Below are 19,404 nucleotides of genomic sequence, written 5' to 3' on the forward strand. Positions count from 1 at the left end.
GCCCAATCTGCCATTAGGGAGTGGATAGGGGTGCAATGGAGGGTCCGGACACAGGGCTTTGCCCCAGGGCCTGCAGTAATCTTTCGCCAGCACTGCATATATTGGAGGGCCACGCGGCTGGTCTAACCATGAGGCCAGGTAAAGAGGATTACACAGCAGCAGACTGCAAGTTGATTTGGGGTGTGATCAGCCCAAGGCTACCACCCCCTTCCTCAAACCTGCCACAGATACAAACCACAATGACCCATTTCCTGTGTGCTTGAGGAAGAAATGAGTTGTCCTCCTCCTTCCCTTACTCCCCATGCAGCTTTCTTAAAGGCCGACGTGCAGGACTTCCAGCTTTATTTACAGGGACAGCACGTGCCGCCCCTTTAAATCACGGAAATCTCACATTTTCAGCTATGATCAAAGCACAGTAAGGAGCTTTTCTATTCTTCTTTACAGTGCTGTAGTGGCAGCTGTGGCATTGGTGTTGGGTCATGCTCCAGGTCACACAGCCCTTGGAGGGGCAGCAAAGGAAAACTCTACCATAAAGATTCATTGAGACCAGGAAATGTGGGAAATGGTGTTGGCAACTAACGTTCCCATGGCTTCTGTTATCAATATACACTTTAAAGCTGGAGTTTCTGCTGCCCCAGTGCCTCCATCATGCACGCATGCACCATAGGGTTCAGCTTAGGAAAGGGGGCTGTTTGGTGGTGGGAACCTCCCCTCAGTTCTCTGGACCCAAACTCAATAAAAGGTTATTCAGAGACCACCAGTCAAATCAAGCCTCTGGAGTTGGGCCCATCAAGCCTGGAGAAGCGTGCCCACTGCCCATCGCCGCTCTCATCTGCTCCCTTGTCGTTCCCTGCTCTGAAGCCAGTTACAAAAGTCTTTTGGGGAGGCTCAAATAGGGGATTCCCAGCTGTGTCATCAGACACAGAACTCTGTAAAACTCTACAGGTGACTGAGAGAAATTACACAGAAGCAAGACATAAAAGCGAACGAGTAAAGCAGCTGATATCAGAGGTTTATTGATCTGAAACTGAGCATCTAACAGCATATTCTGACAGATTTTGTCTGAGGTTTTTTTTTTCCCTTTCACTTTGTCACCTCTTAAACACTTTCTGTGTTTGTCACACCCTCCCTTCCGCTGAGAATCTGCAGTCAAGCAGATTGTTTTATACTGAGGTTTTCAAATACAAGTTCATGTTCTTTTTCTTCTACAGAAAATAAATCCCACACATCTCCTTAGCAAACTGTAAATCACCTACAAGCAAATTCTGTTTTAATCTCTAGGAAAATACTTTGAAAACAAAACATACATGACGCTCCATAGCCTTTATGTATCAATTAAAGAAGGAGTCAAGAGTAGCATGTATCAATCAACCAAATTGGGTTTCTGTTTAAATTTTTAAAGAAAATGTAAACAGATGGGTTTCGGATTGATCAAGAAAAACACAATTATTTCTTATGGTTAGCAAACTATTACTCGGCCAAATAAAACTGAAAGGCAAGCATTTCTGCATATTTTTACAGACATAGAATTTCTGCATATAAGTTTACAAAAGGCCAATATCTGCTATTTTTAGTGACGGAACTACAGATTTCCACTGAAGTATTTGAGTTGAAAACCCGGCCCTAATAATCAAATTAGCTTCAGTAGAGAGGTATTTTCATCTTTTGTAATGTCTGTAAATTTCCAGTGTAAAAGCTCATATCCAAAAGACACTAAAGTATAATAAGTAATTATATACAGTATAAATGAATGAGGTGTTATGAAAATGACAGGTACAACATAAACAAGTTTCATCAAGATGGCCACTAAAATATGTCTAATCTTCTACAAAAGTAGCCTGCATAATTTTGTTTAAAGTTTACATTATTTAAATGAAAACTGAATTTAAAATTACTGACTCAATTAAGTCACAGGTTCAAATGCCATTCTTGAGATGAAAATTTATGTGAATTGATTGTAAAGCCGTGTTCAGAGGAAGCCTTGATAATATTTCATACAGTATCTGGTTTGGTAACCTCAAGAAAAAATGTCATATGGTTTTATTTCTCCATTAAAAAGGGAAAAAAGACATGACTCATATATTTAAGAGGTGTTAATATATAAGCACAGCAACTGTTACCCTGCACATGCCTGATCTTGCAAGTTAAGCAGGGTCAGGCCTGGTTAGTGCTTGGATCGGAGACTGCCTGGGAATACCAGGTGCTGTAGGCTTTTAGTGTGTGCTTCAGTCTTTCGAGACTGAAGGTTGCCAACCACTAGTATATATGCAACACTCTTGTGATTTTAACCTCTTTGGACAACAGACTTGCTTTTTCCAGTGGTATTTTAGGGCAATAAATCCCTAAATTGCTTATGTACTTATGTACAAATTTGATCCATGAGATCTGATTACACAAAATCTGTAGGTTGGAGATCTCAATTTGGTTTAATTTCTCATGAGTTTATTCAGGAAATATTCTTAAGTACAATGCTTGAATATGCCATTAAGTGTATTTTTTTTTCATCATAGGCAGAACAAAAGGCCAAATCTGTATCGTTATGAGAACAGCAGCAAACATTAAACAGATAAATTGAAATTATATTTGGCTCAAGGACCTGCTTGTAGCAAGGTCTTCTGGGTGTGCTGTGATTCTAAATTTAGTCAGCAGCACCTCTGCCAGTGTTCTGTTCATGGAAACAAAGAGACCTTTCGTTAAGACCCTTTTGGTTCGTCTGTGTATACGTGTGTCTGAAGTCAGTTGGAATGGCTTGTGTGGAAATAAAGTATTGTTTGAACCCACCCAAAGTCTAGACAGAATCCATGGGATGTGACACACACAGATTCTTAAGCAGTTATACCCAAAGAGGATTTAGTAGTAGCAATAGCAGTAAGAATGCTACTTTGACTTGGGAAAGGCTTGTTAGATTAGGAACCTTATTTAGAGGTGCTCATAGTAACACTGACAATAAAGGAGTTCTATAGATCCAATTGAACATTTTACTCCGAGTAGCTACTTACTCATGAGTAAACTCACCTATAGCATTTGCTGCATACTTGTTTGGTATAACATCATGTATTAAGGCATGATACAGTAATTAAGGTGCAATAAATGCCATTAAGGCAAGCTTTCCCCTACTCCTTATATAACAGGTTGCACCAGCTCTTGGATAACTATTTCAGGAATTAATTAAAACATAAGTATGTGTTTCTTAGCCCTAACTGTCATGTCTAATATAAGAACACAGAGCAGGGTTGGAACAGTTTTCCCCTGAGGCTTATAGTGTGTGGGGACAAATAAATGCATAACACTAGAGTCTACTGCTATGCCAAGTCTGTCATACAAAAATTAAGATGTTATTCTGGCATTTCAAACTTCATGAAGACCAAACTGCAAACCACAAGCAACCTAAATGGATTTATTTGCACATAATCCAGGAATCCCACTTTTGTCAATGGGATTAAACTGGATTAAGTGCAAATGCAGTTTTAAGCATTTAAGTGTGGGTCACACTGACAATGCGGTCTGGTTTCTTCTGAAATCAATGTCAACGTTTAGCAAATCAGCACTGGATGGAATAGAGGCTGGGCAGTTCTCAGTCAATTGCCTGGGTTTAACCCTATGGCAACGACAGATGCAAATGGTACATTCTGAAAAGTATGCAAAATGTCTGTGTTGTCCACACCTTGAAAGTTGAAAGTGTATTGCTCTGAAAGCACACCTGAATGTGCAGAAGCAGCTGGTGGTCAATGAGTTGTTGGCGGCAAGTGTGTCAGCTCAGCTGCATCATGACTGGCACAGCAGCAACTAGAAACAGGCTCAGGTGAAGACGCTCAGCCTTCTCTTAGTCGCTAGAAGATGCTGCCAAGTGGTGCCGTTGGGAGCTCCTTACTAGGCCGTTAAGGAGCGTAGCAGCTCAACATCATATGTTTAAGCAAAAATGACACTGTTTTAGATCTCATCACTAATGATGCCCTAGGCCTACACTACCTGCTCCTTATGGCTTCGCTATGGAATGGTGTGCATTAAAAAAATCACAATCCAAGGTTTCATAATATATACTGAACTGACAGAAGTGTTCCCTTTAAGACTGGAAAAGCTCCACACATCATTTTAATGTACAGTATTTTCCTGGAGATTGTTTTCTTTTTGGTTCTTCTTTATGCTAAGATTCCCATCACAGTTTTCTCCCTAAGGTTCCTGATGTTGTTTGTGGCTGTGGTTTATTGCAAAGCTCACAACTTTTGGAGAAGATGAACTTGTCTCTGCTCAGCTTTGGGAAGGGTCCTCTTTCTTGATGCACAGTGTAACAGGCTCTCCAACAGTGCCATAGCTGAAGGTTCTTGTGGAAACTTCGGTTTTGAAGCTGGACTGTCCGTTGTCTGGGGACAGCTGGACTTCAGTGCAGAAAGATGGTGTCGCTCTGAATGGGGCTCCTGTCGAAGCTCCTGCAGCCGTTGCATGAGATGCTGTGCAGGTCTCACTGACGTGGAAAGAGATGTTAGATGGACCCCTGGCCTGCATGCCAGTCATTCTGGATGCCGACATAAAGACGCTGCCCGGGTGGTGCCCCTCAAACTGGCTAAAAAGGCTTTGCGTTGGCTCAGGGCGCACAGGTCTGCCTACGTTCAGCAAGACAGGCTTCCCAATGGTTGGCTTGTTGATTTCGGTCTGGAGCACCGCTATTTCACAAGGCTTGTCTTCTGCAGAACTAGCACCGCCACATCTGTATGTCTCCCCTTCTTCAGGGACATAATCTTCAAGGTCCTCCAAAGTTATTGCCTTCCCGTTACGGGTAAGGATTTTGAGGTCTCGGTCCTTAAGGTCATCCATCGCTTCCTCTTCTGGCTCACTGATTATGACGTTTTCTTTGTCTTGCTCAGGACCCAGTGATCCCTCTTTGGCAGTCCATACTGCGTCAAATCCAACAGTGTCGTCTTCCACCTCCAGATCTTTGTCTGAATGCTGGCAGTCACCCTGGTTCATCACTGTGGCCTCCAGGGGTTCATCCACAAAGGCAACTATGGGCGAAGTAGGCTGTGAACTAGTCTTAACCGATGCTTGCGGGCAATTCTCTCTTTCTTGTTCAGACCTGTCTTGATATCCTTCACTTTCACTGCTGACTGGTACACCCCTGTAGGCAGCTTCAGGTATTTCGGCCACAGGGGGCAGGGAAGCCTTCGCTTGCTCCACTGATTTATTGTTTGAGTTGTTTGTGTTTGGGTCATCTTCAGATGAACGCCTGGGTCGTTGGCCAGGCCGAGTATACCCGGCCATGGATTCATCTTTTTCTGATCTCGCAGGAGAAGCTCCTCTTTTCCTTATACTTTGGGCTTGTTTTGAAACATTGAATTCAATTATTTCCTCTACTTCAACCCACTTGGGTTTCTGCTCCTCCACAGTGGTTTCTACAGTGATGCCTCTGATGACTGCTCCTTGTCTGTCCTCTGGCTCTGTTACAAAAAGGGCAGGAATGGCTGCCTTCTGCAGAGCCTCTAGGTTGTGCCTGTGGAGAGGCTGCCTGATCTTAGTCGCAAAAACTGGCTCAGATGCAGACAGCTCTGCTCTTGGAGAGCGAGATGGGGAGTAGCCTGAAGATGGGCGGGCAGGAGAGAGCCTTCGTTTCACTCTCGGAGTCTTCACCACCGTCGTTATAGTTTCCTCTCTGACGATGAAAATGTTGGAATTGTATTTGTGTATGAAGAGACAAGCTCCCTTCCCTCCCCACCCCCTTGAGACTGACCCTTCATCACACGCTAATACTGAAAAGAGCAGCAGAGCAATGTTAGTTTTGCAAGCATTTCAGCAATGTGTATATGCTTGAAAGGGGCATGCAACAATGTACACTCACAAATCCACGTCAAGTTCAGGAACAGATGTCCCAGTGGCCCAGAACACAATTCAGTGTGTATTGCTACTCAACAGTAATTCTCAAGCCATTTAGGTTAAACAACCCTGTCACTCCTCAAATCTCAAGTAGGTCATGCTGCACTTTTTCAGTCACATTTTAGCTGAAAATGTCTCAACAGGGTTCCACAGACTAGCTAAAGATGACTTAACAAGACCCCGGGAAGAACTATTGGGCCACTAGAATATCCCCTGCTATGCATGAAGATGTTGAATAAATGACTACTATCAGTGGGTCTCAATTATAAAATATGTGTTGCTCATATAGCATTTACTTCCAAAAACACACATACAGTTTAAATTCCATCAGGATGTTCTCAGTGCTAATGCTGCATCCTTTTATTATTTAAATGTATTATCTTTTTATTATTCAAACAATTGAAAGAGGTATTTTTGTGTGCAAACAAGGTGGCAAAATGTAGCTCGGTTAGAATACTGCATTAAAAAGAGTCAGGGTCAGGTATTAAGTGAAATATTTAAATGGTCTCTGTTAAAGGATACTGAGATATTCTTAGAAGATCAACCACTAGCTTCTTCACTTTCCAAAATTCCTTTCATTAGCTTTTTATTTTATTGACATTGGCATAAGGGGTTTCTTTTTTATTATTATTCAAATAGACTATAAAATGCTGGGAGATCTCAGTTTGCCCATCTCTTTTCATACTAGCAGAATACCTGTCATTATGTTGGGGTGCACAAGTGTGGAGAAACAGAATGTACATTGCAAGGTCTCTTGAACTGCAGGACTCATTGAGTGTTTAGCCAGCCTGTGTCCACATAGCCCCGTCCCAGGTTCTTGATGCAGCACTAGAATTAGGTTAGCTTGAGAGGCACATTGACATTGCGCAATATTTGTTATTCAGCGCTAAGCACTCAGGCCCCGTTGATCTGTGCCTCAAGAGTTGTTGTTACCCTGCACATGCCTGATCTTATCTGATCTCAGAAGCTAAGCAGGGTCAGGCCTGGTTAGTACTTGGATGGGAGACCGCCTGGGAATACCGGGTGCTGTCGGCTTATACCATAGTCTTTCGAGACTGCATGGGCCTCTTGGTTGAAGGTTGCCAACCAAGAGGCCCATGCAGCTGGCAAAGAGTTCAAGTTTGAGTTCTTGACAGTTTGGGAAAGTGAATTAGGATTGGCCATAAAGTTGGAAGTCACCAAAACAGCAAAGCAGCCTGTTTCCTGACTGAAAACATGGACAAGGATCTCAGCTGAGTCGCAGAGCCCCTGCTTTACACTCAGAAGGCCTGAGGGTCAGTGCTGGGCATCTCTAGGGAGGGCCGGGAAAGTTCCCCTTCTGAATTGCTGGCGAGCTGCTGCCAGCCTGTACAGACAGATAGCACTGGGTGAGACGAACCCATGATCCGACTCACCATAAGGCAGCTTCATTTGGGAACTGGTTTTGCTACATATTGGTGATGCTGGCTCTTTAGTTCCAAAGTGAAAACGTGATTTGAGGTGTTTCAATACTCCTTTCAACCTTGCTCCACCTTGACATTTTTGAGACAGAAATGTCCAAGCCACTGATTGGGGCACTTAAAAGAGAAGTCTCAAGAGCAGCAGGATGTTGTTTAGAGAAAGGGAAATTCCAGATCCTTAACAGGTTCCTCTTGTACCATAGAGAACTAGAAGTACAGCTGAACTATTTTGCAGCCCCCGGTGCATCCCATTTCAGCCATGTAAGGGAACACAAAGGAGCATGAAATTGCTTGTGAGGGGAGAGGGAATGTGCTGACCCATTACTGAAACCATCAGCCTGGCACTCCCTGCCTGACTGAGCTGAACTGTGCTGGTGGACAGTGCAACTTCTGAAGCTGGGGGGAATGGTCAAGTCTCCTCAGCAAAGGGATGATATCTCCCTCTTCTGTTCAGAACAAGGACAATTTGAAAACTTCGTTTGCCCATCAGTGATGCTGCCACGTGGCCAAATCTGGTTTTGTCTGTCGTGCTGTGATGTCATTGCACTGGCCACCTGACCTCTGACTGGCTGGGATTATGAAACCAGGCTGAAGACTGGTGGAAAAAAATAGCATCAAAGCAACTGCCAGTAGGGCCAGTGAATAGGAATGAACAGGTGAGGAAATGGTAACTTTTGAAGTGGGGCACATTTTTGGTCCCCACAGTCGCTTTTTCACAGTGAATTTGCTCATCCCTCTAAATCTGGTGAAGCACCAACACGAAGCAATTACATGCCAAGAATGAAAACCAGGTTATGTTGCAAACTTTAGTAAGTTCTTCATGAAAATGCAGAACTTCTGGATGAATTTAACAGCAGGAAAAAAATGGAGGAAGAAAGAACTTGAAGTTAAAAGGCATATTAGTACACAGAAGCTTTTTGAAGCAGTGGTGTTCACAGGTGGAGTCTTGTTCCTAACAAGGTGGCCCTGGCCTCAGAGGAAGACTTAGAATTGCACCAAGCTGAGTATGTCTGAGGAGTGCTCATGTGGTTGCACTGGCAGTGTGGGTGCCCCCAACCTATTGCTTCCTTTTCTCATAACACAAAAATACCACAAGATCTGATGGGATGGGAAGAAACACACTTGCATGGCCAATAAACACAGGCTTGTTATTGGGTCATGCAGAGGCAGCACACCACAACATGAATGTTCAAAAATATCAGCACTTACATGATGATGGTTTTCTTGGGCACTTTAGTCTCTTGTTCAGTGACTACAAAGAAAACAGTATGAACAACATGGGGTTAAAGAATGGCAAAGCTCCAACGATTACATTAACTTTGTTAAGTGCATCAAGAAAAAACCTTGATTGGAAAGAATCATAATTGGGGGGGGGGGGAACATACACCATCCCATCATTGTTTTCTGTGGTTATTTCAGGTGTTATATTTCTAATGTCCCTAAACAAGACTGGAAAGATTTGACAGTCAGATCCACAGATCACTTAAGCTGGCAAACACATAAACTGGCTTAATCCATCTGAAGTCAATAAGAGCATGAATGGTTTGGATGTAACAATTTATGCAAGTCATAGGCTGAAACAGACTCTAGTCAGGTAGTCTGTGTCCGTGTTGACATGGTCTGCAGAAACACACATTCTGCTTTGTATTTACCCTATGCCAACCCTACTGGCTGTTTCTTCTTTTCAGTATAGGTCTACCTGTGGACAAAGCATGGAATTGAGGTGGGGTGGGGAGAGGAAGAAAGTTGAGGCCCTCATGCATCTGATTTTACAATGCTGTGCAATGCTGTAGGGCAATTAGTCAGTTTATGAGCTTAACTGATTTGTGGATCACAACCTAAGCCTTCCTAAGCAACAAATAATTTTGTCGATGCATCTTTCTGGCATTGTTTATATGTAGTAATCATAATTTAGGGCTTTTTTACTCTGGATCTTTTTTCATGTTTTGAACTGGGGCAGGGAAAGAAAAACAAAATCTAATAACTACTTTTTAAAGAGCAAATGAGAAAAATAAAACATACTGGGGCTGAAATCCTATCAACACGCTTTCCTGGAAGTAAGCCCAATTGAACATAATGGGACTTACTTCTAAGAAGGCATGCACAGGATTGTGCTGTGGCCGAACAATGAAGATCATTTAAACAGCAAACTAAAAGGTAAGAGCATTAAACCACTGAAAGTGGAGTAAGGCCACAGTTAGCCTTAGGGTAAACACACACCACAAGCCAAAATGTTTTAAGGGAAGGGGATAAATAAGTAAATAAAACCAAGGCAAATAGAGCAACTCAAATCTTCCAAGGGATTCTCTCTCTCCACGTAAAAGATGTATAGTATACCTGAATTTATGTCTATCTCTTCTATAAACATTACAGTCTCCCTGTTTGCTGACCAAAACAGAATCTACTGCTGGGAAGGTACATAAAAACCTGTGTTAAAACCAAATTATGAATGGTTGCCCTTTAAACAATAATAATATTGGCACTGCAGACTTTAGCAATGTATATGTCTTGGCTTTTTTACGAAGGGTAAATATGTGTGCAATGTTTCTGAAGCCTGGATTAAGCAAAGCACAACATCACACCTCTGGATTGAGTTAGTAAGCTCGGGAGAAAATTAACCTGATCCATAACCCATTATATTTTAAATAACCAGTCCAAGGTATTTCTCATGTTACTGAAGACTCATTCCCAGGAAGTGCAGTTATTAAGCACAAAAATATTGTATACTTTTGTAGAAATAGGATTTTTATGTGGGAATCTAAGCATAGCAAAGAAAAGCAGCTTCACAAACAATTTTATATTAGAAATAAGCACAAAGAACCACTTGAACCCTGAGGTTTAGTCAACCCCGAACCACCTCATTTGGAAATGGCAAGATTAAGAGGGCATTTCACTAACTGCAGGAATATGAGGAGGGCAAATGTTTCATCCCACCTTCATGCTCTAGACTAATTTGCTTTTTTGTTTTTTTTGTTTTAAAAAAAATCCTTCTGTTCTTTGTCCTCTACAGAGAGGAATTACTCTCATTTCTGCCCTCCTTCTGATGTCATCCACCTTGAAACCCAACCAGAGTGAGTGTAGAATTAGGAAGCAAGCTTTGTCTCTGCAATGGGATGGAATGGTGTTTTATTAAGGAGTGGCCCAGACCAGCAGGTACAGCAATCAAATTGGCAGTGGCAATGTGATGCTGGCGAATGGCGGTGGCATGGTTTCATGAAAACTTGTCTCCCTCCCCATCAGGTTTAAAAAAGAAAATTCTGAGAGCTTTTGGCTCAGCTGTCCTTGCAATATGAACAGCTGGTCTTTTTCATGTTGTCTGAATTCAGTAAATGCCATATCAAAATAGTAATTGGTTGGTGATTACGAATGCCGAAAGATCACCTGTACGACAAGTTTGAATGCCAATATAAACCAGTAAAACACAGTTTGATTGATTATTCAGGTCCAGCTTGAAATGATTTGCATTTAAAATGGGAAATAAAAGTATAAGGCATATTTTCTGAGACACAACAGAATTGAATCCATTGTATTTGAATAAAGGAAAAACCTGGAAATCAGCATAAAAGAACGAAAGTACTTATTTTCTTCTGATTTTTGGAACCACCTTCAAAATTGTTGGTCGTGACATTTTAGCTGCGTTTAGCTTTGCAAAGCACAAAGTCCTGATAGGCAGGTTAAAAGCTGTTATGTGTAAAAGCCAGCCATTGCATCTATGCTACCGGCCCTCCTTGTTAACTTGTTAAGCCAGCTAGTCACACAATGTACAATGGATATATGTGAAGAAAAATAAAACTCTCCAAACTCTTTGCATGGAAGGTGTCTTCCAAAAAGACTTTATTATAAAACCTGTACATTCCCCTGCAAAGCAAAGTGTTGTTTTCATTGTACATTTATGCAGTATCGTTTGCCTGGAAAACTAATGAATTTACTAATTCTTGGTGTGACAAGGTGACAATTAATACACTCTCAGGCAGAAACACCCAAATTCATTCAACTGTAGGAGTCTTGTTAAGGGAAAGAAAACATTTTTCAAAATACATTTATGAAATTTACAATTTATCTACCCTTTAAAATCATTGTTATAGTTTAAACCTGAAAAGGAAAGAGTTATGTCTTTTAGGACACAAAATTTCAATCCCTATACACCGAGCTGAACAACAGTATTTACAAAAGATGTGCAATTTTGAAGTCTAAACAGTTAGATTCCAAATGAATGTTCTTTTTACATCATGACCAATGGGAACTCTCATATGTATTTCCTTACCTGTTTGAAAATTTAGCTTATTGAAACAATAGATCAAAAATAGCTGGATTTGCCCCTTTAGTATGAAGGCAGGGTCTTCATTCTTAGATACCTGACTGATACGTACGTCTGTAGTTCCAAGTAGTAAAATAAATTGAGAATTATCGATATGGAAAGGCAAAGTGTTGTGAACTAAATTTTCCAGAGTCATCCAAATAAACCTAATAATAGCCAACAAGCTACAAAGAACCAATTAAAAGCAACTATTGAATAGAACAACAGTACTAGTGAGATGGGATAGGAATGAAGCTCTCCAATTAAACAGGTTTGCTTTCTTGCTAAGTCAGAACAAACAATTCTCAGGGCTTATCCAGGTGATCAGACAACATTGGATGCCACCTTCCTTTAATCTCTGCAGGGTGGTCTTTCTGCTTCTGATTCAAAGATTATTGTGTGATATGCAGGCTACCTGCAATGGATGAAGTTAGCCTTGTTGCAGAGGGGATATTGGCTTTCTGGGTGAATGAAGGGAAACACAGGCTGCTGCTTTTTAAAATCAAGAAAGATGTGGACTGCGGAGTGCACCCCAAATCACTAAAAATGATTCTATACTATAAAAGACTGCTATAGATTTACACCAGTATGAGCCAATCCAAATGTTTCAGGGACTGATACTGCGTATTTCCTATCCCCTTCTCACCCTGAAGGAGGCTCTAAGGTCTGAGTGCACATGCTCCACAGTTGGGCACCAGGATAAGTCCCAGACTCAGAACCAGGAGTGCATGGTTCAAGCCTTGGAGTCCCTGAGTCACATTCAGGTAGGGGGATCAGGATGATTTAATGAATTCTCAACAGCTTTACTTACTGGGGCTATTTGCATGTGGTGAATAGAACAGGCAGCCAGGCTACTGGTCATCTACACTGAGTTTCCTTTCCTTTTTCAGAATTCTCAACCCTTGTGTGGTAGGCCTGGCCTCACTGGGAGAGTGTAACATGTAGCCAAGCTTTCACATTCTTTCCTCATAGCAAGATGAAACCAGGTCATCGTTTGGGATGCATGACTCCAGATCATAATGAGCAGGTTGGCTTCTGAAGTGTGTTCCATTTCTGTTGGTCTGTGATTAAACCAGATATTAGGCCCTCCCACTGATTACAAGGTGATTGGGAAAAAATCATTCGGAGGGGAGGGTGAATAAAAATGGTTATATCACCTCATAATTAGGCCTGCTAATTTTTCACCAACTCGATTAAACAAAAATGAATTCTACAAAGTTACAGTAAAGCCCTGCTTTCATATAAAATCATAGATCTGAATCCACTTTAAGAAGTCATTAATCACACCATCAACTGAAACAACACTGTTTATTTCACAACCAGCTTGTGGGTGACAGCCTACTCTCATTATATTTCTCATTATATTTCTAAAGCCTATAAAGATAAAACATTTTCTTACATGGAGACTGTTTGTAAGTCTTGCCTCACGAACCTTATAGAATTCTTTGAAAAGGTCAATAGGCGTGTGGATTTGGGAGAACCCGTGGACATTATATATCTGGACTTTCAGAAGGCATTTGACATGGTCCCTCACTAAAGGCTACTGAAAAAACTCCACAGTCAGGGAATTAGGGGACAGGTCCTCTCCTGGATTGAGAACTGGTTGGAGGCCAGGAAGCAGAGAGTGGGTGTCAATGGGCAATTTTCACAATGGAGAGAGGTGAAAAGTGGTGTGCCCCAAGGATCTGTCCTGGGACCGGTGCTCTTCAACCTCTTCATAAATGACCTGGAGACAGGGTTGAACAGTGAAGTGGCTAAGTTTGCAGACGACACCAAACTTTCCCGAGTGGTGAAGACCAGAAGTGATTGTGAAGAGCTCCAGACTGGCGGAATGGGCAGCAAAATGGCAGATGCGCTTCAATGTCAGTAAGTGTAAAGTCATGCACATTGGGGCAAAAAATCAAAACTTTAGATATAGGCTGATGGGTTCTGAGCTGTCTGTGACAGATCAGGAGAGAGATCTTGGGGTGGTGGTGGACAGGTCGATGAAAGTGTCGACCCAATGTGCGGCGGCAGTGAAGAAGGCCAATTCTATGCTTGGGATCATTAGGAAGGGTATTGAGAACAAAACGGCTAGTATTATAATGCCGTTGTACAAATCTATGGTAAGGCCACACCTGGAGTATTGTGTCCAGTTCTGGTCGCTGCATCTCAAAAAAGACATAGTGGAAATGGAAAAGGTGCAAAAGAGAGCGACTAAGATGATTACGGGGTTGGGGCACCTTCCTTATGAGGAAAGGCTATGGCGTCTGGGCCTCTTCAGCCTAGAAAAGAGACGCCTGAGGGGGGACATGATTGAGACATACAAAATTATGCAGGGGATGGACAGAGTGGATAGGGAGATGCTCTTTACACTCTCACATAATACCAGAACCAGGGGACATCCACTCAAATTGAGTGTTGGGCGGGTTAGGACAGACAAAAGAAAATATTTCTTTACTCAGCGTGTGGTCGGTCTGTGGAACTCCTTGCCACAGGATGTGGTGCTGGCGCCTACCCTAGACGCCTTTAAAAGGGGATTGGACAAGTTTCTGGAGGAAAAATCCATTACGGGGTACAAGCCATGATGTGTATGCGCAACCTCCTGATTTTAGAAATGGGTTATGTCAGAATGCCAGATGCAAGGGAGGGCACCAGGATGAGGTCTCTTGCTATCTGGTATGCTACCTAGGGCATTTGGTGGGCTGCTGTGAGATACAGGAAGCTGGACTAGATGGACCTATGGCCTGATCCAGTGTGGCTGTTCTTATGGATAGGTAAAAATCCTGAATATTGCCAGATTTTTTTAAAAAAACTCTGCTCTTCAAAAATAAATTACAGCCTGTAGTTTTAACACTGCTGCTTCACCCCAAAAAGAGCCCCTATTGGTTTCAAAGATCTTGTTCCTTCTATTTACTGTGCACTGGATACAGAGAACTTAAAAGAGAACTTAACTTCATGACCTGCATTATCCGACTTCTAATAATACTAATCCTTTTGCCTCCATGAATTACCATGTCAAAAATGTATGCCTTTCAGTACGGAAACCTGAGCCAATAATTAGTACTGGATATTAGTAGAATATTTGTAGCTGAACCCAAGTGTTCATTAACCTCTATCAACACAAATACAGATATTGCAAATTAGTCTTGAATTATAAACAGGCATAGAGATGATCCTGCCTTCCCATAAACCGGGCAGATAAAATACGTGTAAAGTTGAACCAAGATCCACACATTGTGTTGTACTATAAGACCAATGTTAGGGGTGGGAGAACTATACGTAACAAGGAGGTGCAATAAGGAGGAGCAACATGAACAGGAGCAGGCTGAGTATCAGTGATTGCCAACAAGAAATACAGCCCAATGTCATATCTGGTTCACGGCCACAAAACTGAAGGATGCCACTGTGCCAGCAAAGCGTGCCTTCTGGATTGCATCAGGCCCACAACCCACTCTAATGGCCCATGACTTTCAGTTTGACCAGAAGTTGCTTCCGAAAGCTTCCGCAGGCCATCCTGAGGCCCCTGGAGGCCAATAGAATGGGTCTCAGGCTTAGTGTGATCCAGGCCTCCTGGGCCTCCCTATAAGGCATGGCGTCACTACCAGGAGCATTGCATCACAACCAACTGTGAAGGACAAGGTGAGGCATGGTGCTGAAAAGTTTGGGAACTGCTAGTCTGTGATAAACATCCAGTAATGATGGACGAAGGGTATCAGTGTGATCATGTTCCTTGTCCCAGGCAGGTGATGCTGAACTTCTAAGCTGTCTTTTCTCAGTATTACAAAAGGTTCTACCTTTAAACTGACACATTGATTCCAATCTCTTCCAAACTCATCCAAGTGGGGGCACATCCTTACTTCCCCCCTTAAAGGTTCCGTGTATTAATCACACTGAATGTAACACAATGGAATTTCTCAGAACAGTTTCGAAATCTGTATTAATGTACCATGGTCTGCCGTGAGCTCATGTTCGGACACTTGTATAAGACATATACACAGACAACCAACATCAATATAAGTGCTTTGGACACAAGATAGTGATTTATTCTGCCCTTAAGGATATGACCTGTGGCAAGAGTAATTTAACAACATACTCACAGAGCTGTTAAAGGGTCATACCTTCAATGGTAATGGCTTGATCTGGTCTCCTGTCCTGAGCCACTGCTGCTGCACTCTGATGGTAAAGCTGCGCGCCACTCTTTGCTGTCCCTAACCTGTTTGCCAGCTGAAGGGAAGCGTGCAATACTAGTTAAAATTCATGTTGGTTTATGGCAAAAGAAGAAAGCTAATACTTTCCACACACACACACACACACACACACACACACACACACACACACACACACACACACACACTTTCTGCCCACACACAAATTGACTTTTTGCCACAATTTCTTAGGTTCATTGAACTGACATTTGTGGAAAGTTCATTGATTTATATAGGGTATTCTGAACTCAAATATTCTCAATAGATTCAGCTGTGCCACCCAGACACAAGTGAGCACAAAAGGTGAACTATGCCAGAGATGTAGGTCAAAGAATGCTTATGACAATTAACACAGGTGTGTCAAGATCTACTAACCATGTTATGTGCTGCAGAGGGAAGCACAATTACACAACACAGGGTCATCAGTCAGTGGAAATTTTGAATACAGATTCTTCTCTTTCACAGAGGAAAGCTGGGGCAGAAATCTTTTAAATAAATAAATAAATAAATAAATAGCCACTTAGAGTCTGATTAGGTAACTGGTTCAGGAGGGCCTACCATGTGCAAACTGCATGTGGAATTTATGCATGTATCCTCTCAACAGTTCAGAAGTTGTGAAAAGATTGAACCAACTAATTTGAATTGTATTGCAAAGCATCTCTCTCTCTTTGTCTCACACTCTCTCTCTCTCTCTCTCTCTCGGTAGATCTCTGGAACCAGTGACAGAGAATAATGGGGACTTATTCCTCTAGTCTAGCCCAAAATCCAATATTCCTCTAATATTGTTCACTAAGGGGGTTCACAGAAAAAAAGTGTCATACTCTGGGTATGGAAAGGGCAGGAATCGAATTCCTTCATCTACGTTCTCACTGTGCGTAACTGTGTTTGTGGGGAGACAAACATCTGAGTGACTATGGCTGCTAGAAACCAAGTGCAGAAATTCACTAAGACCACAACAGGCCAAACTGTGCTAAAAGATGAAATATTCAGATGACATCCCCCAATCATCATCTCCTCATACTCAGACTAATTAAAATGATTGCATGAACAGCTGTTAGCCAAACCAATAAAAACACTCAACTTCTCCTCCCAGCTCCCTGTCAATTCCTTGAGGAGTCTTCTTGCCTAACTAACATCTTGGGAACTGTGGATTTTCAACATGTTATTTGTTTCGACATGTTGAAATCCTCAGTTCCCAGAGTGTTAGGCAAGTTCAAGCTCTGTTGAAGCCCTTAGGAGATAAATACAAATTCCTGCAGACTAATTCTGTGTAAGCTTGCTTGAAAGTAAATCCCATTATATTCAGTGGGGCTTACTCACAAGTAATTGAAGCTGCAGAGGACTGCAGCTTTACACTTTGCTTCTCTGCTATCTAAGAGAAGTTACTGCATTACAACGATAAACACCAGACTCTGAAAGGCAACCGCTGCTCACCTCACACTCGTAGAACCCCACGTCATCCTTGCAAGCATTTTTGATCACAAGGACTATGACGCCACTTCGTGGTTCACTGAAACTCTGGTGCTTATTTGGGTCTGTCAATAGATTTCCATCTTTATACCACCTATTGGGGAACAATTGAGAGAGAACAGGTCACTATAAGACATGATATTCCCAAATAAGATTCAAAACCTTTGCAGCACTTTTGTTCCATATATTCTTCTAGAAGCAAAGTGGGCACAGCCAGGGAATCCAGACTGACATTGCAATCCGATGCATGTTTACTCAGAAGTAAGTCTCATTGTGTTCAGCAGGACTTACTCCCAGAAAAGATGCACAGGATTTCAACCTGAGTATACTTTGTGCAGAGTGTGAGGTTGTACAACTCTAGGCTTGGAATAACTATGTAAATGTCACGACAATGCATATAGGTGCTTAATTGGCATAAATTTAATCCTAAAATTTGGGGGTTTGTATTCTGGAATCTACAGGCAAAAATTAGGATAGCAGTGGGCAAAGAAGGAAGAGGGTCATCAGTTTCTGAGTGGGAAGAGAGACCATAAGGACAAAGACTGGAAAAGCTGGAGGGACCGGCACATGGGCTTCTTCACTGGGCACAACTTTCAGTGCCTTCTCCATTTTCCCACTACCACCTCCCTTCTGGGGAAGGGAGAAATGAAAAACATTCTTACTTGTAGACAAAATAATGGAAAATCAGTTGCACCAGCTTCCAAAATGAGGTCACTTCAGTCTATTCTGTCCTACTGAGCCTCATTTCAGGAGAGCGTATCTCTGTGCATTTTGTACAAGAAAGTCTGAAACACTTCCAGAAATCACTTGTTTTAATATGACAAAATAAGAGCAGGGCAGGTCACCTGATCTGTGGATGAGGTGTTCCTTCAATAGTGCATGTAAACTGTGCATCTTCACCATCAGCATAATATGCATGTTTAACCTTGTTTACAAACCGAGGAGGCACTACAAAGAAAAAGAAAACCTGATGAATGCATGAAATCAAACAAATGTCAGCATGAACAATAAAACCTGGAGCAAGCTAAGAACGAACAAGGGCTTGGCTAGATAAATGGTTCTCCAAAGTTTTGGTTTGAGAGCTGTGGCACGCACCCAGGAGCTCAGCTAAGCTCCAGCAAAGGTAGATATTGCAAGGAGGTCCAACATTGTACATATGGGAAGCCAGCATGTTTCAATGGTCTAAATGAGACATGATCAAGGTATAGATCACATCTGCTGTCTACACTGTACAGGAAGGGTTTTAGCTGGCGCACCAGATGAGGTTGGGCAAAGGTGTTCCTGGTTACCATTTGCCCCTCCTAGAACAGAGTAAGTTCTCGGGGCATCCCTCAGCTTTGCACCTACTCTTTCAGAGTGAGCACTACCCCATCAAGGTGTAATCTCTCCTCCAGGTTCTACTCTCCTAATGACCAACAACTTCAACTTGTTAATCAACATCCAGCCCAGCATCACCTCCAGTCTCTGATTCAGAATTTTTGCTGGCTCCCTGGAAACAGTTGACACAGAGAACTAGACCTGGGCATCACCAGAATACTGTACACTTCTCAGCCCAAACCTCCAGATGACTTCTCCTATTGGTTTCTTGTTGACATTAAACAACATAGGAACAAGATAAACCATGAGGGACCCTAAAGGCCACTGGTCAAGTAACAGTCCCTTAATGCCATTTTCTAGGCCTCCCTCCCCAAGGCAGGACTAGAATCAGCACAATGCTAAGCCACCCAGACTCAACCTTGTGGGATGGTCCAATAGGATATCATGGTCAATGGTACTGAAAGCCACCGCTGAGACAGGCAGCAGAAATAATAATAATAATAATAATAATAATAATAATAATAATAATAATAATAATAATAATACTGGTATTTATATCCCGCCTTTCCGGTCATCGGATTACTCCTCTGATGTTATTCAAGGCGGTTCACATAGGCAGGCTATCTCTAAAGCCCCGAGGGGATTTTTACAATAACAGAAAGGGTTTATCTTTCAAAACCACACAACATTTCAGATGGATCTTTCACGGTCTGGTATCACTTCTGGCCCCAATTGCCTCCCACGCTGGCTGACAAGCAGCTCCTTCATCTCTCACTTGAAGGGCAGCCAAGATGCTTCTTTGCTCGCACCAAAGAGCAGGTGGAATAAC

The 19,404-nt window shown here is 42.2% G+C and overlaps 1 protein-coding gene and 1 pseudogene across 13 annotated transcripts in view; one reads left to right on the forward strand and one right to left on the reverse strand.

Moving 5' to 3' along the window:
- The window catches only part of OBSCN (obscurin, cytoskeletal calmodulin and titin-interacting RhoGEF), a 210,209-nt gene that overhangs the window by 48,059 nt on the left and 142,746 nt on the right, over positions 1-19,404 (reverse strand). For 11 of the 13 annotated variants that reach the window (XM_066627011.1, XM_066627016.1, XM_066627015.1 and 8 more), the window contains 5 exons: positions 18,104-18,206; positions 17,223-17,352; positions 15,702-15,807; positions 8,514-8,556; positions 992-5,644 (listed from right to left, as the gene is read on the reverse strand). In XM_066627011.1, coding sequence (XP_066483108.1) covers positions 4,249-5,644; positions 8,514-8,556; positions 15,702-15,807; positions 17,223-17,352; positions 18,104-18,206 — 1,778 coding nt within the window. In that variant the 3' untranslated portion in view covers positions 992-4,248. Of the gene's footprint in view, positions 1-991; positions 5,645-8,513; positions 8,557-15,701; positions 15,808-17,222; positions 17,353-18,103; positions 18,207-19,404 lie in introns of those variants that run through there. The other 2 variants (XM_066627014.1, XM_066627017.1) reach the window with 2 other exon arrangements.
- LOC136655015 (5S ribosomal RNA) lies at positions 6,781-6,900 on the forward strand (annotated as a pseudogene).

This window comes from Tiliqua scincoides, chromosome 5 (assembly GCF_035046505.1).
Source record: "Tiliqua scincoides isolate rTilSci1 chromosome 5, rTilSci1.hap2, whole genome shotgun sequence".
Classification (NCBI taxonomy): Eukaryota; Metazoa; Chordata; class Lepidosauria; order Squamata; family Scincidae; genus Tiliqua; species Tiliqua scincoides.